This window comes from Oncorhynchus keta, chromosome 8 (genome assembly GCF_023373465.1).
Source record: "Oncorhynchus keta strain PuntledgeMale-10-30-2019 chromosome 8, Oket_V2, whole genome shotgun sequence".
In the NCBI taxonomy this organism is placed as follows: Eukaryota; Metazoa; Chordata; class Actinopteri; order Salmoniformes; family Salmonidae; genus Oncorhynchus; species Oncorhynchus keta.
Window position 1 is genome coordinate 26,348,137 of NC_068428.1, and position 25,000 is coordinate 26,373,136.

A 25,000-nucleotide genomic window follows, 5' to 3' on the forward strand; every position below is an offset into this window, starting at 1 on the left:
CCCTCCCTCCCTCTCTGTCTCGCTCTCGCTCCCTGTCTCTCACTCTCCCTCCCTCTCTGTCTCTCACTCTCCCTCCCTCTCTGTCTCTCACTCTCCCTCCCTCTCTGTCTCTCTCTCCCTCCCTCCCTCTCTGTCTCGCTCTCGCTCCCTGTCTCTCACTCTCGCTCCCTCTCTGTCTCTCACTCTCCCTCCCTCTCTGTCTCTCGCTCTCCCTCCCTCTCTGTCTCTCGCTCTCCCTCCCTCTCTGTCTCTCTCTCTCTGTCTCCATCCCCCTCTCTCTCTCCCTCCCTCCCTCCCTGTCTCGCTCTCGCTCCCTGTCTCTCACTCTCGCTCCCTCTCTGTCTCTCACTCTCCCTCCCTCTCTGTCTCTCACTCTCCCTCCCTCTCTGTCTCTCGCTCTCCCTCCCTCTCGGTCTCTCTCTCCCTCCCTCCCTCTCTGTCTCGCTCTCGCTCCCTGTCTCTCACTCTCGCTCCCTCTCTGTCTCTCGCTCTCCCTCCCTCTCGGTCTCTCTCTCCCTCCCTCCCTCTCTGTCTCGCTCTCGCTCCCTGTCTCTCACTCTCCCTCCCTCTCTGTCTCTCGCTCTCCCTCCCTCTCTGTCTCTCTCTCTCTGTCTCCATCCCCCTCTCTCTCTCCCTCCCTCCCTCTCTGTCTCGCTCTCGCTCCCTGTCTCTCACTCTCCCTCCCTCTCTGTCTCTCACTCTCCCTCCCTCTCTGTCTCTCGCTCTCCCTCCCTCTCTGTCTCTCTCTCTCTGTCTCCATCCCCCTCTCTCTCCCTCCCTCCCTCTCTGTCTCGCTCTCGCTCCCTGTCTCTCACTCTCCCTCCCTCTCTGTCTCTCACTCTCCCTCCCTCTCTGTCTCTCACTCTCCCTCCCTCTCTGTCTCTCGCTCTCCCTCCCTCTCTGTCTCTCTCTCTCTGTCTCCATCCCCCTCTCTCTCTCCCTCTCAATTCAATGAAATGAAATTGACTTTATTGACATGGCAAGTTCATTATTACTTACATTGTCAAAGTATACATATCGAAATATATATATATATATATAAAATATATATATATATTTATATATAATGGTGGGACCAACAGCAATAATAATAGTAGTAGTGGACATGGGATTACCATTAACAACAACTATAACAACAATATTAATGAGAACAATGATCCATTAAAGCAATGGTAGTAGACCAGTGTCAACATAACTGAGAAGACACATGATAAGGTATGAAAGACAAAACAAATGGGAAATATTATCGACATTACTTTACACTTTTCATTGTCTGTCCCTCAGGTTGTGGCAGGAGGACACATATTTGGCTGCCAAAACTGCACATTTTGGCTTTTCACCTAATAAATATTTGATTTTTATAGTTTCAAATTCTTTGTATTGAATTATAATTTTGGGAAAGAAATATTCTCTTAGGTCTGAGTATTTGTCAGAGTGTAATAGGAAATGCAATAGGAGTGAGCACAGCCTGTCCTCTCTGGGCAGCCAGGTTTGTCTGTGACGACCGGTCTCTATAGCCCGACTGTGCTCACTGAGTCTGTACCTAGTCAATGTTTTCCTCAGTTTTCTATCAGTCACAGTGGTCAGTCTGCCACCATGTACTGTATATTTACTCCTAGATATGTGTAGTTTTTGGTGTGTTCTAATAGAACTGTGTCCAAATAGAATTTATATTTGTCATCCTTATTTACGGACCTTTTTTGGAATATTTGTTTTTTTTAGGTTAACGGTCAGAGCCCAGGTCTGACAGAACCTGTGGTTAACGGTCAGAGCCCAGTTCTGACAGAACCTGTGGTTAACGGTCAGAGCCCAAGTCTGACAGAACCTGTGGTTAACGGTCAGAGCCCAGTTCTGACAGAACCTGTGGTTAACGGTCAGAGCCCAGGTCTGACAGAACCTGTGGTTAACGGTCAGAGCCCAGTTCTGACAGAACCTGTGGTTAATGGTCAGAGCCCAGGTCTGACAGAACCTGTGGTTAACGGTCAGAGCCCAGGTCTGACAGAACCTGTGGTTAACGGTCAGAGCCCAGTTCTGACAGAACCTGTGGTTAACGGTCAGAGCCCAAGTCTGACAGAACTTGTGGTTAACGGTCAGAGCCCAGGTCTGACAGAACCTGTGGTTAACGGTCAGAGCCCAGGTCTGACAGAACCTGTGGTTAACGGTCAGAGCCCAGGTCTGACAGAACCTGTGGTTAACGGTCAGAGCCCAGGTCTGACAGAACTTGTGGTTAACGGTCAGAGCCCAGGTCTGACAGAACCTGTGGTTAACGGTCAGAGCCCAGGTCTGACAGAACCTGTGGTTAACGGTCAGAGCCCAGGTCTGACAGAACCTGTGAAGACGATCTTGGTGCTGCTGTAACCCCTCTTTAGTGGGAGACAGCAGCACCAGGTCATCTGCGTACAGCAGACACTTGATTTCAGTGTTGTGTAAGGTGAGACCAGGTGCTGCCGATTCTTCTAATGTTTCTGCCAATTCATTAATGTAGATGTTAAATAGTGTTGGACTTATTGGGCAGCCCTGTTTCACTCCCCGTCCCTGAGAGAAGAAGTATGTTTGCTTGTCGCCAATTTTAACCGCACATTTGTTTTTAGTGTACATTGATTTAATAAAATCATGTTTTGCCTACAAAACCACTTTCTATTAGTTTATAAAAAAGGACCTTTGTGCCAAATTGAATCAAATGCTTTCCTGAAATCTACAAAACACGAGTAGATTTTGCCGTGGTTTATAAAAACATTATTTTACTAGGCAAGTCAGTTAAGAAACAATTCTTATTTTCAATGACAGCCTAGGAACAGTGGGTTAACTGCCTGTTCAGGGGCAGAATGACAGATTTGTACCTTGTCAGCTCGGGGATTTGAACTTACAACCTACACTCTAACCACTAGGCTACCCTGTTACCCCAGTTTACTTGTTTATCAATTAGAGTGTGGAGGGTGTAAATGTGGTCTGTTGTACAATATTTTTTTAGAAATCCAATCTGGCTTCTGCTCAGGACGTTGTGTTCGTCAAGGAAATGATGTAGTCTGCTATTTATAATACTGCAGAGAATTTTCCCCAAGTTGCTGTTAACGCAAATTCCTCTGTAATTATTTGGGTCAAATTTGTCTCCATTTTTATAGATTGGATCTGTCTCTCTCTGTCCCTCCCTCCCTCCCTCCCTCCCTCCCTCCCTCCCTCCCTCCCTCCCTCCCTCCCTCCCTCCCTCCCTCCCTCCCTCCCTCCCTCTCTGGCACTAATAGCAGTCCCAGATGGACAGTGACATGGACACTGACCTGCTCTGCCCCCTCTAGGGTGTGGCCTTTTTTTCAGCCAGGGACCCAGCTCTGGGGTCCCTGTTTGGTGCTGGTAAAGCTGCCCAGATTGGGTCCGTTCAGGTTGGTCAGGGAGTCAAAGTTAAAGTCCAGGCCATCTGCGTCCATCAGCTCGTTTCTGATGATGGACTCCATGTCACACTCCAGGCTCCCGTTAAACATGTCCAGGTCCAGGTCGGTTGGGAAGCGGTCAGGGCCTAGTGAGCAGATCCCACCACTTCCACCAACGCTCCCGTTCAGGAAGAGGGACGAGTCAATCTGCATCATGGAGGAGCCGTTTGATCCAAGTCCCAGTGGAGAGTGCAGGAGCTGCTGCTTGGCGTTGGCCAGGCTGTTGGCCTCGTTGTTCAGGCTCGGACCCCCGTTCAGTGTCCTCAGGGAGCCCTGGTTGTGGTTGTGCAGGAGCACCCCCTGCCCTAACGCTGTGGTCCCAAAGGTCATCATGGGGTCACTGCGGAGAACAAAGCCTCGCCTGGAGTTCTGGGAGATAACAGCGGCGGCGCTGGCTTGTGACATCAGTGGGTCAGACTGGGTCATCATGACGTTGCTGTGGCTGTGGCCCTCTGAGCTGAGCAGATCCTGCAGGGTCTGGCTCCCGAAGCGGGAGATGCAGGAGAAGGACGTCTGCTTGTTCTCCTGGATGGTCTGCATGGGGGCGGGCCGCAGGGAGGAGCCCACTGTGAGGGGACCAAAGATGGAGTTACAGTAGCCACCGCCGCCTGCACCATTAGAGGGGGATGGAGTAGAGGGAGAGGTGGTTGGGGAGGAGGAGCCCAGTCCGGCAAGCTTGGAGCCAAAGCTGAGCCCGGAGGATCCTCTCTGGGTGGCTGGTCCAGTTGGGGTGGGGGCCAGGGCGATGTTATCCAGCAGCTCATCCATTAAGTCGTCCGTCAGCCCCTCATTCAAGTTCATGGTGCCCGCCAGGTCTGCCAGGCGAGGCAGCTCTGTGGGCAGTCCCTTCCCATTGGGCGTGGGGGTGTTCCCAGGCGACAGTGCCTCGCCGGGACTGGAGTAGAGCATGGGCGATAGTGGCGGCTCATCGTCCAGCAGCTCGTCCAGCTCTGGGTTGGCCAGGATGGGTGAGAGGCGCCCACTCAGCGTGCTGGCGTTGGAGTTGGTGCGTGAGCGGAAGTCTGTCCAGGCATCCAGGTCCTCACTGCTCCGTGATGTGGGGCTACCCGGCCACTTGGAAAGCCCTGAGGGGCTGTCTCCGCCCCCCTCGCCGGCCACCACTGCCTGAAGGGCCGCCTTCTTCTTGGCTGCGCGGCCGCGGGCAGACTTGGTGTACTTGTTGCTGTTGTCCATGGAGACAGCACGGCGCCGGGGGGCCTTCCCGCCTTTCCCTCCCTCCGGGTTTATCATCCACCAGGAACTCTTTCCCGTTCCCTCGTTTTGGACACGGATGAAACGACTGTGGAGGGAGAGGTTGTGCCGGATGGAGTTCTGTCAGAGAGAGGGAGAAGAAAGAGAGAAAGTTTATTAGAGTCCACTACAGTGCTCAAAATCTTACAATGTTATTAAGCAAACTATGCAAGTCCTCAGCAGAGTCTTCATATTCTTTTCATTCTCATATCAATGATTGTATGAATCATGATCATTAAGTCCAGGCACATTTATTTCTAGTTTGTAGTAGAGCAGAACTATACGTTCTTTGGGACTAGTGTTCCTAGAAGACTAGAGCACCAAGCCCATTTCTTTGACTGTTCATTCACTGCTGAATGGACAGCCCCAGATAACAACACATTAATAACATGCAGCAACAATTAGCATTGAAGTTCCTAGTGTAGTGTAGTGTGTGTGTGTGTGTGTGTGTGTGTGTGTGTGTGTGTGTGTGTGTGTGTGTGTGTGTGTGTGTGTGTGTGTGTGTGTGTGTGTGTGTGTGTGTGTGTGTGAGTTAAGATGGGTTAACACAGATATTTCTTTCACTAATTGGTCAATCAAATCAGCTCTGAAAAAGAGCTCTGTCATTGAACACTCTATCATGAATCACATACACACACAAAGGGACCCCTGTCAAGGCTTTGCATAACAGGCATGTTTTGAAGTGTGTGTGTGTGTGTGTGTGTGAGTGGCAGGGGGATTGTGAGTCATTGCTGGTGTGTATTGATCTGAGACAAGCTCCTTCATGTTCAGAGCAGAGCGGGGAGGCACACAGTAGGGGACCGGACAACACACACACACACACACACACACACACACACACACACACACACACACACACACACACACACACACACACACACACACACACACACACACACACACACACACACACACACACACACACACACACACACACACACACACACACACACACACACACACACAGGGCAGGCAGGTAGCACTTATTCATCATCAAATACTCAATTGGTTTGTTTATATAACAGGGATGTGCCTGAATAATGCCCCAACATTGTCAGATGAAAACCTGACTCGAGTGCAGAGCAGGGACTAGAGATTGTCATTATTACAAGTGGGTTGACTTGTTGTGAGGACGCAATGAAATCATTAAGGCAGCAAGAGGGACTTGTCGTGATCACGAGGATAATGAGTTCTATTTAGAGTTTACAGTAGCAGAGATGCAGAGGGAAACATAGTAAAGTTTTACCCAACAATCTTCTGCTCTGATCCAGCAGGTGTTTCTGTATTCACATCAGATCTCATGATGTTTGAAGCTGTTGTTTTCTAACTCCTGATTGGATCTAGAGTGCCATTAACCTCAGCTATGTGATCCTGAGTGGAAAAGTTGGTACGAATGTGGTGCTAGCAATTCCAGGGTCGTGGGTTCAATTCCTGCTGGAGGCATACTATTGTTTGTTTATTGAAGTCTATAGGAACCTCACAGTACAATAGAAAGCAGGTCAGGACTTTCCAGTTATCTCATTACTGGATGTGAGATATGAAGTTTATGATTGCATAATGCCATCAGTCCAATTCAAGGCACTATACTACCATACTACTCCCAGACCACTCACATACATGTCCATCTGGCCACACACACAAGATAACACCCATCTATCCGCAGCCATCTGGATGCTTCAGCTGACATGCTTTCATATACCATGGGCCGTTTATGATGGGAGTAAGGAATTACCTCTCTTTCTCTTTCCTATCATCACGAGAGCAAAGAAATTATGATTTTCTTCCCTCTCATAAACAGACATGGGAAGATTGTGCAAGAACAAACCTCCAGGTCTATTGATTACATCCTCTGCTCACAGGATGAATGGACATAACTACTTAATGGTGTTATACACAGAGTGATGGCTGTGCTCCTCTACAAACTGTAGGTTTTTCACCAAACCTGTTTCAACACACATACATCAGTAGGCCATTTAACTGAGTATACACAGGGATGCAGCCCCAAAGAGCTGAACACATTGAGGTACTGCAATGGATGTCCATCCATCCCTCGTTACATGGTCCAGTTGCTTTCCAAACATGTGTTTTTCTATGGTCCTGAGAGAGACTCGCATATCCACAGATATAAAACAACCCAACCAGCTTCTAAAACAAATTCATTTTTATCTGTGTGTTTTATCTCCACCCCAAAACAGAACAGATTCTTGGGTTTGAATCAGAGAGACAAAGTCCTTTGGGTTTGTGTAGGAATCACATTTGATTTCTTTCAACCAGTCTCATTTTTCCCTTCCTCTGTTACAGTACATTGACAACGTGGATTGGATTGCTATTCTGTTCGGAGAAGGCTCCATCAGTCAAGCCTTGAGGTTGTGTGTATCTGTGGTTGTGTGTGAGCACAGCAGTGGTATTGGCTGAAGGATAGGCTTCTGTCTTCCGAGCTACACTGAACCTGTGACGTTGAGTGTGTGTGTGTGTGTGTGTGTGTGTGTGTGTGTGTGTGTGTGTGTGTGTGTGTGTGTGTGTGTGTGTGTGTGTGTGTGTGTGTGTGTGTGTGTGTGTACGTGTGTACGTGTGTACGTGTGTGTACGTGTGTACGTGTGTGTACGTGTGTGTGCGTGTGTGTGCGTGTGTGTGTGTGTGTGTGTGTGTGTGTGTGTGTGTGTACGTGTGTACGTGTGTACGTGTGTGTACGTGTGTGTGTGTACGTGTGTGTACGTGTGTGTACGTGTGTGTGTGTACGTGTGTGTACGTATGTGTACGTGTGTGTACGTGTGTGTGTGTACGTGTGTGTACGTGTGTGTGTGTACGTGTGTGTGTGTACGTGTGTGTGCGTGTGTGTGTGTGTGTGTGTGTGTGTGTGTGTGTGTGTGTGTGTGTGTACGTGTGTGTACGTGTGTGTGTGTGTGTGTGTGTGTGTGTGTGTGTGTGTGTGTGTGTGTGTGTGTGTGTGTGTGTGTGTGTGTGTGTGTGTGTGTGTGTGTGTGTGTGTGTGTGTGTGTGTGTACGTGTGTGCATGCTTGCCTGCCTTGCTGTATTTACATGCAAATGAGTTCTTGCAAACGTGTTTGTTTACAGGGACATGAATATCAATACAGCATGTGCACACTCTGTGTCTAACGCATGTACATGAAAATGTCTGTGTGTGTGTACATGTGTATGTGTGTGTAGGTCTGTACTATGAGGTAAGATGAGGAGAGGTACCAAGGAGACCAGTGTTTACAGCCACCCAGCCAGCCACCCAGCCAGCTAGTCAGCCACCCAGCCAGCTAGTCAGCCACCCAGCCAGCTAGTCAGCCACCCAGCCAGCTAGTCAGCCACCCAGCCAGCTAGTCAGCCACCCAGCCAGCCAGCCACCCAGCCAGCTAGTCAGCCACCCAGCTAGTCAGCCACCCAGCCAGCTAGTCAGCCACCCAGCCAGCTAGTCAGCCACCCAGCCAGCCAGTCACCCAGCCAGCCAGCCACCCAGTCAGCCACCCAGCCAGTCAGCCACCCAGCCAGTCAGCCACCCAGCCAGTCAGCCACACAGCCAGTCAGCCACCCAGCCAGTCAGCCACACAGCCACACAGTCAGTCAGCCACCCAGCCTGTCTCTGTCACACTGTCACTGTCTGTCAAACTGTCTGTCTCTGTCACACTCTCACTGTCTGTCAAACTGTCTGTCTCTGTCACACTGTCTGTCTCTGTCACACTCTCACTGTCTTTCACACTGTCTGTCTCTGTCACACTGTCTGTCTCTGTCAAACTGTCTGTCTCTGTCACACTGTCTGTCAAACTGTCTGTCTCTGTCACACTGTCTGTCTCTGTCACACTGTCTGTCTCTGTCAAACTGTCTGTCTCTGTCACACTGTCTGTAAAACTGTTTGTCTCTGTCACACTGTCTGTCTCTGTCACACTGTCTGTAAAACTGTCTGTCAAACACTCTCACTGTCTGTCAAACTCACTGTCTGTCAAACTGTCTGTCTCTGTCACACTGTCTGTCTCTGTCACACTGTCTGTAAAACTGTCTGTCAAACACTCTCACTGTCTGTCAAACTCACTGTCTGTCACACTGTCTGTCTCTGTCACACTGTCTGTCAAACTCACTGTCTGTCACACTGTCTGTCTCTGTCACACTGTCTTGACCTTCTTGATCCAAATCAGTCAGGTTTCAAGACTAGTCATTCAACTGAGACTGCTCTTCTCTGTATCACGGAGGCGCTCCGCACTGCTAAAGCTAACTCTCTCTCCTCTGTCATAACCTCACATGGTCTCTCCTATCATTGCTATGCAGACGACACACAATTAATCTTCTCCTTTCCCCCTTCTGATGACCAGGTGGCGAATCGCATCTCTGCATGTCTGGCAGACATATCAGTGTGGATGACGGATCACCACCTCAAGCTGAACCTCGGCAAGACGGAGCTGTTCTTCCTCCCGGGGAAGGACTGCCCGTTCCATGATCTCGCCATCACGGTTGACAACTCCATTGTGTCCTCCTCCCAGAGCGCTAAGAACCTTGGCGTGATCCTGGACAACACCCTGTCGTTCTCAACTAACATCAAGGCGGTGGCCCGTTCCTGTAGGTTCATGCTCTACAACATCCGCAGAGTACGACCCTGCCTACACAGGAAGCGGCGCAGGTCCTAATCCAGGCACTTGTCATCTCCCGTCTGGATTACTGCAACTCGCTGTTGGCTGGGCTCCCTGCCTGTGCCATTAAACCCCTACAACTCATCCAGAACGCCGCAGCCCGTCTGGTGTTCAACCTTCCCAAGTTCTCTCACGTCACCCCGCTCCTCCGCTCTCTCCACTGGCTTCCAGTTGAAGCTCGCATCCGCTACAAGACCATGGTGCTTGCCTACGGAGCTGTGAGGGGAACGGCACCTCAGTACCTCCAGGCTCTGATCAGGCCCTACACCCAAACAAGGGCACTGCGTTCATCCACCTCTGGCCTGCTCGCCTCCCTACCACTGAGGAAGTACAGTTCCCGCTCAGCCCAGTCAAAACTGTTCGCTGCTCTGGCTCCCCAATGGTGGAACAAACTCCCTCACGACGCCAGGACAGCGGAGTCAATCACCACCTTCCGGAGACACCTGAAACCCCACCTCTTTAAGGAATACCTAGGATAGGATAAAGTAATCCTTCTCACCCCCCTTAAAATATTTAGATGCACTATTGTAAAGTGGCTGTTCCACTGGATGTCATAAGGTGAATGCACCAATTTGTAAGTTGCTCTGGATAAGAGCGTCTGCTAAATGACTTAAATCTAAAATGTAATGTAAATGTTTAACTGTCTGTTTCTGTCACACTGTCTGTCTCTGTCACACTGTTTAACTGTCTGTTTCTGTCACACCGTCTGTCTCTGTCACACTCTCACTGTCTGCCAAACTGTCTGTATCTGTCACACTCTCACTGTCTGCCAAACTGTCTGTCTCTGTCACACTGTCTGTCTCTGTCAAACTGTCTGTCTCTGTCAAACTGTCTGTAAAACTGTCTGTGTCTGTCACATTGTCTGTCACACTGTCTGTCTCTGTCACACTGTCTGTGTCTGTCTCTGTCACACTGTCTGTCTCTGTCAAACTGTCTGTCTCTGTCACACTGACTGTAAAACTGTCTGTCTCTGTCACACTGTCTGTCTCTGTCACACTCTCACTGTCTGTCAAACTGTCTGTCTCTGTCAAACTGTCTGTCTCTGTCACACTGTTTAACTGTCTGTTTCTGTAACACTGTCTGTCTCTGTCACACTGTCTGCCAAACTGTCTGTCTCTGTCACACTGTCACTGTCTGTCAAACTGTCTGTATCTGTCACACTCTCACTGTCTGCCAAACTGTCTGTCTCTGTCACACTGTCTGTCTCTGTCAAACTGTCTGTCTCTGTCAAACTGTCTGTAAAACTGTCTGTGTCTGTCACACTCTCACTGTCTGCCAAACTGTCTGTCTCTGTCAAACTGTCTGTCTCTGTCACGCTGTCTGTAAAACTGTCTGTCTCTGTCACACTCTCACTGTCTGCCAAACTGTCTGTCTCTGTCAAAATGTCTGTCTCTGTCACGCTGTCTGTAAAAGTGTCTGTCTCTGTCACACTCTCACTGTCTGCCAAACTGTTCATCTCTGTCACACTGTCTGTCTCTGTCAAACTGTCTATTTCTGTCACACTGTCTGTCTCTTTCACACTATCTGTCTCTCTGTCTCTGTCACACTGTCTGTCTCTGTCAAACTGTTTGTCTCTGTCACACTGTCTGTCTCTCTGTCTCTGTCACACTGTCTGTCTCTCTGTCTCTGTCACACTGTCTGTCTCTGTCAAACTGTCTGTCTGTCTCTGTCAAACTGTCTGTCTCTGTCACACTGTCTATCTCTGTCACACTGTCTGTCTCTGTCAAATTGTCTGTCTCTGTCACACTCTCACTGTCTGTCAAACTGTCTGTCTCTGTCACACTGTCTGTCTCTGTCAAACTGTCTGTCTCTGTCACACTGTCTGTAAAACTGTCTGTCTCTGTCACACTGTCTGTAAAACTGTCTGTCTCTGTCACACTGTCTGTCTCTGTCACACTGTCTGTCTCTGTCAAACTGTCTGTCAAACTGGTTGTCTCTGTCACACTGTCTGTCACACTGTCTGTCTCTGTCAAACTGTCTGTCTCTGTCACACTGTCTAACTGTCTGTTTCTGTCTCACTGTCTGTCTCTGTCACACTCTCACTGTCTGTCAAACTGTCTGTTTCTGTCACACTGTCTGTCTCTGTCACACTCTCCCTGTCTGCCAAACTGTCTGTCTCTGTCACACTGTCTGTCTCTGTCAAACTGTTTGTCTCTGTCACACTGTCTGTCTCTGTCACACTGTCTGTCTCTCTGTCTCTGTCACACTGTCTGTCTCTGTCAAACTGTCTGTCTCTGTCACACTGTCTATCTCTGTCACACTGTCTGTCTCTGTTAAATTGTCTGTCTCTGTCACACTCTCACTGTCTGTCAAACTGTCTGTCTCTGTCACACTGTCTGTCTCTGTCAAACTGTCTGTCTCTGTCAAACTGTCTGTCTCTGTCACACTCTCACTGTCTGTCAAACTGTCTGTCTCTGTCACACCGTCACTGTCTGACAAACTGTCTGTCTCTGTCACACTGTCACTGTCTGTCAAACTGTCTGTCTCTGTCACACTCTCACTGTCTGACAAACTGTCTGTCTCTGTCACACTGTCACTGTCTGTCAAACTGTCTGTCTCTGTCACACTCTCACTGTCTGCCAAACTGTCTGTCTCTGTCACACTGTCTGTCTCTGTCAAACTGTCTGTCTCTGTCAAACTGTCTGTAAAACTGTCTGTGTCTGTCACACTCTCACTGTCTGCCAAACTGTCTGTCTCTGTTACACTGTCTGCCAAACTGTCTGTCTCTGTTACACTGTCTGCCTCTGTCAAACTGTTCATCTCTGTCAAACTGTCTGTCTCTGTCACACTCTCACTGTCTGTCAAACTGTCTGTCTCTGTCACACTGTCTGTCTCTCTGTCTCTGTCACACTGTCTGTCTCTGTCAAACTGTCTATTTCTGTCACACTGTCTGTCTCTGTCACACTGTCTGTCTCTGTCACACTGTCTGTCTCTCTATCTCTGTCACAATCTCACTGTCTGTCAAACTGTCTGTCTCTGTCACACTCTCACTGTCTGTCAAACTGTCTGTCTCTGTCACACTGTCTGTCTCTGTCACACTCTCACTGTCTGCCAAACTGTCTGTCTCTGTTAACTGTCTGTCTCTGTTAAACTGTCTGTCTCTGTCAAACTGTCTGTAAAACTGTCTGTGTCTGTCACACTCTCACTGTCTGCCAAACTGTCTGTCTCTGTTACACTGTCTGCCAAACTGTCTGTCTCTGTTACACTGTCTGCCTCTGTCAAACTGTTCATCTCTGTCAAACTGTCTGTCTCTGTCACACTCTCACTGTCTGTCAAACTGTCTGTCTCTGTCACACTGTCTGTCTCTCTGTCTCTGTCACACTGTCTGTCTCTGTCAAACTGTCTATTTCTGTCACACTGGCTGTCTCTGTCACACTGTCTGTCTCTGTCACACTGTCTGTCTCTCTATCTCTGTCACACTCTCACTGTCTGTCAAACTGTCTGTCTCTGTCACACTCTCACTGTCTGTCACACTGTCTGTCTCTGTCAAACTGTCTATTTCTGTCACACTGTCTGTCTCTGTCACACTGTCTGTCTCTGTCACACTCTCTGTCTCTCTATCTCTGTCACAATCTCACTGTCTGTCAAACTGTCTGTCTCTGTCACACTGTCTGTCTCTGTCAAACTGTCTGTAAAACTGTCTGTGTCTGTCACACTCTCACTGTCTGCCAAACTGTCTGTCTCTGTTACACTGTCTGCCAAACTGTCTGTCTCTGTTACACTGTCTGCCTCTGTCAAACTGTTCATCTCTGTCAAACTGTCTGTCTCTGTCACACTCTCACTGTCTGCCAAACTGTTCATCTCTGTCACACTGTCTGTCTCTGTCAAACTGTCTATTTCTGTCACACTGTCTGTCTCTTTCACACTATCTGTCTCTCTGTCTCTGTCACACTGTCTGTCTCTGTTACACTGTCTGTCTCTGTCACACTGTCTGTCTCTCTGTCTCTGTCACAATGTCTGTCTCTGTCACACTGTCTGTCTCTGTCAAACTGTCTGTCTCTGTCACGCTGTCTGTAAAACTGTCTGTCTCTGTCACACTCTCACTGTCTGCCAAACTGTCTGTCTCTGTCACACTCTCACTGTCTGTCAAACTGTCTGTCTCTGTCACACTCTCACTGTCTGCCAAACTGTCTGTCTCTGTCACACTGTCACTGTCTGTCAAACTGTCTGTCTCTGTCACACTCTCACTGTCTGCCAAACTGTCTGTCTCTGTCACACTGTCTGTCTCTGTCAAACTGTCTGTCTCTGTCAAACTGTCTGTAAAACTGTCTGTGTCTGTCACACTCTCACTGTCTGCCAAACTGTCTGTCTCTGTCACACTGTCTGCCAAACTGTCTGTCTCTGTTACACTGTCTGCCTCTGTCAAACTGTTCATCTCTGTCAAACTGTCTGTCTCTGTCACACTCTCACTGTCTGTCAAACTGTCTGTCTCTGTCACACTGTCTGTCTCTCTGTCTCTGTCACACTGTCTGTCTCTGTCAAACTGTCTATTTCTGTCACACTGTCTGTCTCTGTCACACTGTCTGTCTCTGTCACACTGTCTGTCTCTCTATCTCTGTCACAATCTCACTGTCTGTCAAACTGTCTGTCTCTGTCACACTCTCACTGTCTGTCAAACTGTCTGTCTCTGTCACACTGTCTGTCTCTGTCACACTGTTTAACTGTCTGTTTCTGTCACACTGTCACTGTCTGCCAAACTGTCTGTATCTGTCACACTCTCACTGTCTGCCAAACTGTCTGTCTCTGTCACACTGTCTGCCAAACTGTCTGTCTCTGTTACACTGTCTGCCTCTGTCAAACTGTTCATCTCTGTCAAACTGTCTGTCTCTGTCACACTCTCACTGTCTGTCAAACTGTCTGTCTCTGTCACACTGTCTGTCTCTCTGTCTCTGTCACACTGTCTGTCTCTGTCAAACTGTCTATTTCTGTCACACTGGCTGTCTCTGTCACACTGTCTGTCTCTGTCACACTGTCTGTCTCTCTATCTCTGTCACACTCTCACTGTCTGTCAAACTGTCTGTCTCTGTCACACTCTCACTGTCTGTCACACTGTCTGTCTCTGTCAAACTGTCTATTTCTGTCACACTGTCTGTCTCTGTCACACTGTCTGTCTCTGTCACACTCTCTGTCTCTCTATCTCTGTCACACTCTCACTGTCTGTCAAACTGTCTGTCTCTGTCACACTGTCTGTCTCTGTCAAACTGTCTGTCAAACTGTCTGTCTCTGTCACACTCTCACTGTCTGCCAAACTGTCTGTCTCTGTCACACTCTCACTGTCTGCCAAACTGTCTGTCTCTGTTACACTGTCTGCCTCTGTCAAACTGTTCATCTCTGTCAAACTGTCTGTCTCTGTCACACTCTCACTGTCTGCCAAACTGTCTGTCTCTGTTACACTGTCTGCCAAACTGTCTGTCTCTGTCACACTGTCTGTCTCTCTGTCTCTGTCAAACTGTCTGCCTCTGTCAAACTGTCTGTCTCTGTCACACTGTCTGTCTCTGTTACACTGTCTGTCTCTGTCAAACTGTCTATTTCTGTCACACTGTCTGTCTCTGTCACACTGTCTGTCTCTGTCACACTGTCTATTTCTGTCACACTGTCTGTCTCTGTTACACTGTCTGTCTCTGTCAAACTGTCTATTTCTGTCACACTGTCTGTCTCTGTCACACTGTCTGTCTCTGTCACACTGTCTGCCTCTGTCACACTGTCTGTCTCTGTCACACTGTCTGTCTCTGTCACACTGTCTGTCTCTGTCACACTGTCTGCCTCTGTCACACTGTCTGTCTCTGTCACACTGTCTGTCTCTGTCACACTGTCTGTCTCTGTCAAACTGTCTGTCTCTGTCACACTGTCTGTCTCTGTCACACTGTCTGTCTCTGTCACACTCTCACTCTCCATGTAGGGAGAAAGAGGGGAGTTAACATCCATGTAGGGAGAAAGAGGGGAGTTAACATCTATGTAGGCAGAAAGAGGGGAGTTAACATCCATGTAGGGAGAAAGAGGGGAGTTAACATCCATGTAGGGAGAAAGAGGGGAGTTAACATCTATGTAGGCAGAAAGAGGGGAGTTAACATCCATGTAGGGAGAAAGAGGGGAGTTAACATCCATGTAGGGAGAAAGAGGGGAGTTAACATCCATGTAGGGAGAAAGAGGGGAGTTAACATCCATGTAGGGAGAAAGAGGGGAGTTAACATCCATGTAGGGAGAAAGAGGGGAGTTAACATCCATGTAGGGAGAAAGAGGGGAGTTAACATCCATGTAGGGAGAAAGAGGGGAGTTAACATCCATGTAGGGAGAAAGAGGGGAGTTAACATCCATGTAGGGAGAAAGAGGGGAGTTAACATCCATGTAGGGAGAAAGAGGGGAGTTAACATCCATGTAGGCAGAAAGAGGGGAGTTAACATCCATGTAGGGAGAAAGAGGGGAGTTAACATCCATGTAGGGAGAAAGAGGGGAGTTAACATCCATGTAGGGAGAAAGAGGGGAGTTAACATCCATGTAGGGAGAAAGAGGGGAGTTAACATCCATGTAGGCAGAAAGAGGGGAGTTAACATCCATGTAGGGAGAAAGAGGGGAGTTAACATCCATGTAGGGAGAAAGAGGGGAGTTAACATCCATGTAGGGAGAAAGAGGGGAGTTAACATCCATGTAGGGAGAAAGAGGGGAGTTAACATCCATGTAGGGAGAAAGAGGGGAGTTAACATCCATGTAGGGAGAAAGAGGGAGAGTGAGGGAGGGAGGGAGGGAGGGAGGGAGGGAGGGAGGGAGGGAGGGAGGGAGGGAGGGAGGGAGGGAGGGAGGGAGGGAGGGAGGGAGGGAGGGAGGGAGGGAGAGAGAACAGGAGTTTGAGAGAAAAGAAGGGAGGAAAAGAAAGGGGACAGAGAGAATGGAGTCTGCAGTTCTCTCCCCCTGTAAACATATACTGTACCTGTCAGCTACTGACTCTTCAGACATTTCCCCTTCCTCCCTTGCTTTCTCCACTCTTCCCTCACTTTCTCAACTCCTCCCTCACTTTCTCCACTCCTCCCTCACTTTCTCCACTCCTCCCTCACTTTCTCCACTCCTCTCTCACTTTCTCCACTCCTCTCTCACTTTCTCTACTCCTCTCTCACTTTCTCTGTCTCTCTCTCTCTGTCTCTCTCTGTCTCTATCTCTCTGTCACTCTCTCTCTGTCTCTCTCTGTCTCACTCTCTGCCTCTCTCTCTCTGTCTCTCTCTCTGTCTCTCTCTCTGTCTCTCTCTCTCTGTCTCTCTCTCTCTGTCTCTCTCTCTCTGTCTCTCTCTCTCTGTCTCTATCTCTCTGTCTCTCTCTCTCTGTCTCACTCTCTGCCTCTCTCTCTCTGTCTCTCTCTCTCTGTCTCTCTCTCTCTCTCTGTGTCTCTCTCTCTCTGTCTCTCTCTGTCTCTCTCTCTCTCTGTCTCTCTCTGTCTCACTCTCTGCCTCTCTCTCTGTCTCTCTCTGTCTCTCTCTGTCTCTATCTGTCTCTCTCTTTCTCTCTCTCTCTGTCTCTCTCTGTCTCTCTCTCTCTGTCTCTCTCTCTGTCTCTCTCTCTCTCTCTCTGTCTCTCTCTGTCTCTCTCTGTCTCTCTCTCTCTCTCTCTCTGTCTCTCTCTCTCTCTCTCTCTCTGTCTCTCTCTCTGTCTCTCTCTCTGTCTCTCTCTCTGTCTCTCTCTGTCTCTCTCTCTGTCTCTCTCTCTGTCTCTCTCTCTGTCTCTGCAGTCAGCAGCTCTAATACACACATACACACATACACACAAACTCAACAAAAAAAGAAAAGTCCCCTTTTCAGGACCCTGTCTTTCAAATATAATTCCTAAAAATCCAAATAACTTCACATATCTTAATTTTAAATGGTTTAAACACTGTTTCACATGCTTGCTTGTTCACTTAGGACACTATAAAGAGACCATTCTACTGACTGAAAAACACAAAAGGAAAGATGCCCTGGGTCCCTGCACATCTGCGTGAATGTGCCTTAGGCATGCTGCAAGGAGGCATGAGGACTGCAGATATAGCCAGGGCAATAAATTGTAGTGGCAGACCACGTGTAACAACACCAGCACAGGATTGGTACAGGTACAGGATGGCAACAACAACTGCCCAAGTTACACCAGGAACGCACAATCCATCCATCAGTGCTCAGACTGTCCACAATAGGCTGAGAGAGGCTGGACTGAGGGCTGGTAAGGCAGGTCCTCACCAGACATCACCGGCAACAACGTCGCCAATGGGCACAAACCCACCGTTGCTAGATCAGACATGACTGGAAAAAATCTCACCGCTGTGCGTTACAGGGAAGACATCCTCCTCCCTCATGTGGTACCCTTCCTGCAGGCTCATCCTGACATGACCCTCCAGAATGACAATGCCACCAGCCATACTGCTCGTTCTGTGCGTGATTTCCTGCAAGACAGGAATGTCAGTGTTCTGCCATGGCCAGCGAAGAGCCAGGATCTCAATCCAATTGAGCACATCTGGGACCTGTTGGATCAGAGGGTGAGGGCTAGGGCCATCTCCCCCAGAAAGGTCTGGGAACTTGCAGGTTCCTTGGTGGAAGAGTGGGGTAACATCTCACAGCGGGAACTGGTAAATCTGGTGCAGTCCATGAGGAGGAGATACACTGCAGTACTTAATGCAGTTGGTGGCCACACCAGATACTGACTGATACTTTTGTTCAGGAACACATTATTCCATTTCTGTTAGTCACATGTCTGTGGAATTTGTTCAGTTTATGTCTCAGTTGTTGAATCTTGTTATGTTCATTCAAATATTTACACATGTTAAGTTTGCTGAAAATAAACGCAGTTGACAGTGAGAGGACGTTTCTTTTTTTGCTGAGTTTATGAACTAAACCAAGTACACAAATACACCCCTTCATCCCTACTACTGAGTACACATGTACACACAATGATAACAAACACTCATAGACTTGAACACACACACAGCTCTCTACAATAGCAGTTGTCATATCTTCCCAGGGATAGCAACACTGTTATTCCTCTCCTTCCCCGCCTGCACCATAGCTAATGTTTAACTGACAGATTCTTGCACTTGTTTTTTTTCCTCTCTCCTCTCTGATTTTCCCTCCTTTTCTGCCTTGCCCTCTCTCTCCACTTCACTCGTTTGAGAGAGAGAGCCTTCCCTATGCCCTTATACCTCACTGTCCCTAGCAAATACACCAGCTGTGTGTGTGTGTGTGTGTGTGTGTGTGTGTGTGTGTGTGTGTGTGTGTGTGTGTGTGTGTGTGTGTGTGTGTGTGTGTGTGTGTGTGTGTGTGTGTGTGTGTGTGTGTGTGTGTGTGTGTGTGTGTGTGTGTGTGTGTGGCCACACCAGCTGCAGCCAGAGTTCTGGAGCACAGAGGACTTTTTGTCCGTCAGCAACATGTGGGAACAATTCTTCACTGTCAGCAACCACGCTAGGAATCCACACACACACACGCACGCACACACACAGGAGATCTACATTTTTATTAGGGTTGTGTAGGTGGGAGTTCACAGTGCGCATTTGCATTTGTATGTGCTTGTATAGGATGAGAGTCAGAGCTAATCTTTAATTAGAGTTGAAAAAGATAAACAGCGTATACCAGATTGACCAATCAGCCACCACTACAAAACCTCTACCACATATACACCATAGTGGATTACAGGATTAGTACCACAAACCTTCAATGCACTACCAGTACCACACTGGCACTCTCTTACCCAACTACCAAGGACCCACAACAGGTTCGTCGTAATACTACCACAGTGCAATACTCTAGTAATACTGAGCTCTATCCACCACTAGGAGTTGGTTCACTGTGTTGCCAGGGTGTTTCATCACCCAGCTAAGCCTTATGTCACACTGTATTCTGACAGGATAAGCTTGGTCATTTTGGTCTTGTCTGTGGCCTGGAGGAAAGTGATGAGGGGTGTGTTCCGTGTTACACCCATGTCCTGTCCCAATTCTCTCTGCCCCCCTCCAATATATCTACATCTCTCCTTTCCCCTATTCCAAATCTCTCTGCCCCACTCCAATATCTCTACACCTCCCCCATCCCCTGTTCCAAATCTCTCTGCCCCCCTCCAATATCTCTCTACTCCAATATCTCTCTGCCCCCCTCCAATATCTCTCTACTCCAATATCTCTCTACCCCAATATCTCTCTTCCCCAATATCTCTCTACTCCAATATCTCTCTACTCCAATATCTCTCTACCCCAATATCTCTCTACTCCAATATCTCTCTACTCCAATATCTCTCTTCCCCAATATCTCTCTACTCCAATATCTCTCTACTCCAATATCTCTCTACTCCAATATTTCTCTACCCCAATATCTCTCTACTCCAATATCTCTCTTCCCCAATATCTCTCTACTCCAATATCTCTCTACTCAAATATCTCTCTACTCAAATATCTCTCTACTCCAATATCTCTCTACCCCAATATCTCTCTACCCCAATATCTCTCTACCCCAATATCTCTCTACTCCAATATCTCTCTACGCCAATATCTCTCTACCCCTCCCCTCCCCTCCAACCACTTTCTATCCCTCGTTGCACCACTCCTCCCCTGCCTTACCGACTCAAGCCAAACCTGACCGATGCCTTCAGCCACAGGGGGCAGTCCTATCTCTTTCCACTTTGGGGTTATGCAACACACACAGACAGATCTCTTCACACCACATTCAGCAGGAAGCCTCCGGGTCGAGAGGTGAACTTGTCGGCAGACCGGGCGGGGCCAAAGCTCCCTGCCTTCCAACCTGCTCGGGGTGAACTTTCCCCCCCCCCCTGTGTCACTAGATAGATAGAACAAGTAAACAATGTCTAATCTGAGTCTTATGTCAACATTGACCACTGTCGGGGCAAACACACCTCCTTATGCAATGAGACAAAAATGACTGCTCTATAAGGAGAGAGGGAGATACAGGAGTTCATGACACACATGCTGGTCCCCTTACGTCTGCAGGCTCACAACAACAATTGAAAGTTTCACCCAACAACAGGTCAACCTAAAACGTTCTCACTGAAATAAGCCCAGTCACACACACACACACACACACACACACACACACACACACACACACACACACACACACACACACACACACACACACACACACACACACACACACACACACACACACACACACACACACACACACACACACACACACACACACACAACAAGGAAGTTGTGCAAAGACAAAAGAGAGAATGTAAGAGAACATTTGAAAGAGAGGAGAGATTCATAGATAGAAGGTAGAGAGAAAGAAAAAGAGGGTGACATTCATAGATATAAGGTAGAGAGAAGGTAGAAAGAGGGAGAGACTCATAGATAGAAGGTAGGGAGAAAGAGAAAGAGGGAGATTCATAGATAGAAGGTAGAGAGAAAGAGAAAGAGGGAGACATTCATAGATAGAAGGTAGAGAGAGTAGAAAGAGGGAGAGACTCATAGATAGAAGGTAGAGAGAAAGAGAAAAAGGGAGAGATTCATAGATAGAAGGTAGAGAGAAGGTAGAAAGAGGGAGAGACTCATAGATAGAAGGTAGAGAGAAGGTAGAAAGAGGGAGAGATTCATAGATAGAAGGTAGAGAGAAGGTAGAAAGAGGGAGAGACTCATAGATAGAAGGTAGAGAGAGAGAGTAGAAAGAGGGAGAGACTCATAGATAGAAGGTAGAGAGAGAGTAGAAAGAGGGAGAGACTCATAGATAGAAGGTAGAGAGAGAGTAGAAAGAGAGGAGAGACTCATAGATAGAAGGGAGAGAGAGGGAGAGACTCATAGATAGAAGGTAGAGAGAGGGTAGAAAGAGAGGAGAGACTCATAGATAGAAGGTAGAGAGAGGGTAGAAAGAGAGGAGAGACTCGTAGATAGAAGGTAGAGAGAAAGAGAAAGAGGGAGACATTCATAGATAGAAGGTAGAGAGAGAGTAGAAAGAGGGAGAGATTCATTGATAGAAGGGAGAGAGAGGAAGAGACTCATAGATAGAAGGTAGAGAGAAGGTAGAAAGAGGGAGAGACTCATAGATAGAAGGTAGAGAGAAGGTAGAAAGAGGGAGAGACTCATAGATAGAAGGCAGAGAGAGAGTAGAAAGAGGGAGAGACTCATAGATAGAAGGTAGAGAGAGAGTAGAAAGAGGGAGAGACTCATAGATAGAAGGTAGAGAGAGAGTAGAAAGAGGGAGAGATTCATTGATAGAAGGGAGAGAGAGGGAGAGACTCATAGATAGAAGGTAGAGAGAGGGTAGAAAGAGAGGAGACACTCATAGATAGAAGGTAGAGAGAGGGTAGAAAGAGAGGAGAGACTCATAGATAGAAGGTAGAGAGAAAGAGAAAGAGGGAGACATTCATAGATAGAAGGTAGAGAGAGAGAGTAGAAAGAGGGAGAGATTCATTGATAGAAGGTAGAGAGAGGGTAGAAAGAGGGAGAGACTCATTGATAGAAGGTAGAGAGAGAGAGTAGAAAGAGGGAGAGATTCATTGATAGAAGGGAGAGAGAGGGAGAGACTCATAGATAGAAGGTAGAGAGAGGGTAGAAAGAGGGAGAGACTCATAGATAGAAGGTAGAGAGAGGGTAGAAAGAGGGAGAGACTCATTGATAGAAGGTAGAGAGAGAGAGTAGAAAGAGGGAGAGATTCATTGATAGAAGGGAGAGACTCATAGATAGAAGGTAGAAAGAGGGAGAGACTCATTGATAGAAGGTAGAGAGAGGGTAGAAAGAGGGAGAGACTCATAGATAGAAGGTAGAGAGAGGGTAGAAAGAGGGGGATACTCATAGATAGAAGGTAGAGAGAAAGAGAAAGAGGGAGAGATTCATAGATAGAAGGTAGAGAGAAAGAGAAAGAGGGAGAGATTCATAGATAGAAGGTAGAGAGAAAGAGAAAGAGAAAGAGATTCATAAATAGAAGGTAGAGAGAGTAGAAAGAGGGAGAGATTCATAGATAGAAGGTAGAGAGAGTAGAAAGAGGGAGAGATTCATAGATAGAGGGTAGAAAGAGGGAGAGACTCATAGATAGAAGGTAGAGAGAGGGTAGAAAGAGGGAGAGATTCATTGATAGAAGGTAGAGAGAGAGAGTAGAAAGAGGGAGAGATTCATTGATATAAGGTAGAGAGAGAGGGTAGAAAGAGGGAGAGATTCATTGATAGAAGGTAGAGAGAGAGAGTAGAAAGAGGGAGAGATTCATTGATAGAAGGGGGAGAGAGGGAGAGACTCATAGATAGAAGGTAGAGAGAGGGTAGAAAGAGAGGAGAGACTCATAGATAGAAGGTAGAGAGAGGGTAGAAAGAGAGGAGAGACTCGTAGATAGAAGGTAGAGAGAAAGAGAAAGAGGGAGACATTCATAGATAGAGAGTAGAAAGAGGGAGAGATTCATTGATAGAAGGGAGAGAGAGGGAGAGACTCATAGATAGAAGGTAGAGAGAGGGTAGAAAGAGGGAGAGACTCATTGATAGAAGGTAGAGAGAGAGAGAAGAAAGAGGGAGAGATTCATTGATAGAAGGGAGAGAGAGAGAGAGACTCATAGATAGAAGGTAGAAAGAGGGAGAGACTCATTGATAGAAGGTAGAGAGAGAGAGAGTAGAAAGAGGGAGAGATTCATTGATAGAAGGGAGAGAGAGAGAGAGACTCATAGATAGAAGGTAGAAAGAGGGAGAGACTCATAGATATAAGGTAGAGAGAAAGAGAAAGAGGGAGAGATTCATAGATAGAAGGTAGAGAGAAAGAGAAAGAGATTCATAGATAGAAGGTAGAGAGAGTAGAAAGAGGGAGAGATTCATAGATAGAATTTGTAAGTCGCTCTGGATAAGAACGTCTGCTAAATGACTTAAATGTAAATGTAAATGTAGAGAGAGGGTAGAAAGAGGGAGAGACTCATAGATAGAAGTTAGAGAGAAGGTAGAAAGAGGGAGAGATTCATTGATAGAAGGTAGAGAGAGAGAGTAGAAAGAGGGAGAGATTCATTGATAGAAGGTAGAGAGAGAGGGTAGAAAGAGGGAGAGATTCATTGATAGAAGGTAGAGAGAGAGAGAGTAGAAAGAGGGAGAGATTCATTGATAGAAGGGAGAGAGAGGGAGAGACTCATAGATAGAAGGTAGAAAGAGGGAGAGACTCATAGATAGAAGGTAGAGAGAGGGTAGAAAGAGAGGAGACACTCATAGATAGAAGGTAGAGAGAGGGTAGAAAGAGAGGAGAGACTCATAGATAGAAGGTAGAGAGAAAGAGAAAGAGGGAGACATTCATAGATAGAAGGTAGAGAGAGAGAGTAGAAAGAGGGAGAGATTCATTGATAGAAGGTAGAGAGAGGGTAGAAAGAGGGAGAGACTCATTGATAGAAGGTAGAGAGAGGGTAGAAAGAGGGAGAGACTCATAGATAGAAGGTAGAGAGAGGGTAGAAAGAGGGAGAGACTCATTGATAGAAGAAGGGAGAGAGAGGGTAGAAAGAGGGAGAGACTCATAGATATAAGGTAGAGAGAGGGTAGAAAGAGGGAGAGACTCATAGATAGAAGGTAGAGAGAAAGAGAAAGAGGGAGAGATTCATAGATAGAAGGTAGAGAGAAAGAGACAGATGGAGAGATTCATAGATAGAAGGTAGAGAGAAGGTAGAAAGAGGGAGAGACTCATAGATAGAAGGTAGAGAGAGGGTAGAAAGAGGGAGAGATTCATAGATAGAAGGTAGAGAGAAAGAGAAAATGGGAGAGATTCATAGATAGAAGGTAGAGAGAAAGAGAAAAAGGAGAGATTCATAGATAGAAGGTAGAGAGAAAGAGAAAGAGAGAGAGATTCATAGATAGAAGGTAGAGAGAGTAGAAAGAGGGAAAGATTCATAGATAGAAGGTAGAGAGAGTAGAAAGAGGGAGAGATTCATAGATAGAAGGTAGAGAGAGGGTAGAAAGAGGGAGAGACTCATAGATAGAAGTTAGAGAGAAGGTAGAAAGAGGGAGAGATTCATTGATAGAAGGTAGAGAGAGGGTAGAAAGAGGGAGAGACTCATTGATAGAAGGTAGAGAGAGGGTAGAAAGAGGGAGAGACTCATAGATAGAAGGTAGAGAGAGGGTAGAAAGAGGGAGAGACTCATTGATAGAAGGTAGAGAGAGGGTAGAAAGAGGGAGAGACTCATAGATAGAAGGTAGAGAGAGGGTAGAAAGAGGGGGATACTCATAGATAGAAGGTAGAGAGAAAGAGAAAGAGGGAGAGACTCATAGATAGAAGGTAGAGAGAAGGTAGAAAGAGGGAGATATTCATAGATAGAAGGTAGAGAGAAGGTAGAAAGAGGGAGATACTCATAGATAGAAGGTAGAAAGAGGGAGAGAGGGCTAACTGCACGTCCTTATATGAGGTGGTTTAGAAATAAACTCCAGACCAGACGTTGACAGAGAAGAGAGTTAGGACAGAGTTATTCATACTGTGACCCTCCACACACACTACATTCACACACCACTCCCGATTCCAGCTGCCCTGTTCTGGAGAGTGAATAGAACATTCCATTCCATTCAACCAAATGTACTCTTTCCGGCCAGGGCTGGGCGTCTTTCCATTTATCTGTGTGTGTAAACTGGTCACTTTATTCTCTCTCTCTCCTAATAGAGCAGTCATTACTGTCTTATTGCATAAGGAGGTGTGTTTTCCCAGTGGTCAATGTTGACATAAGACTCAGATTAGACATTGTCTCTGTCTCTCTCTCCCTCTCCTTATAGAGCAGTCATTACTGTCTTATTGCATAAGGA

At 47.3% G+C, this 25,000-nt stretch overlaps 1 protein-coding gene across 1 annotated transcript in view; it reads right to left on the minus strand.

The window, feature by feature from the left end:
* LOC118380144 (forkhead box protein O3-like) overlaps nucleotides 1-25,000 on the minus strand; it is a 93,198-nt gene that overhangs the window by 2,302 nt on the left and 65,896 nt on the right. Inside the window, exon 2 of the mRNA XM_052523920.1 lies at nucleotides 3,276-4,757. Within this exon, the coding sequence (XP_052379880.1) occupies nucleotides 3,309-4,757 (1,449 nt within the window). The 3' untranslated portion in view covers nucleotides 3,276-3,308. The remainder of the gene's footprint in view (nucleotides 1-3,275; nucleotides 4,758-25,000) is intronic.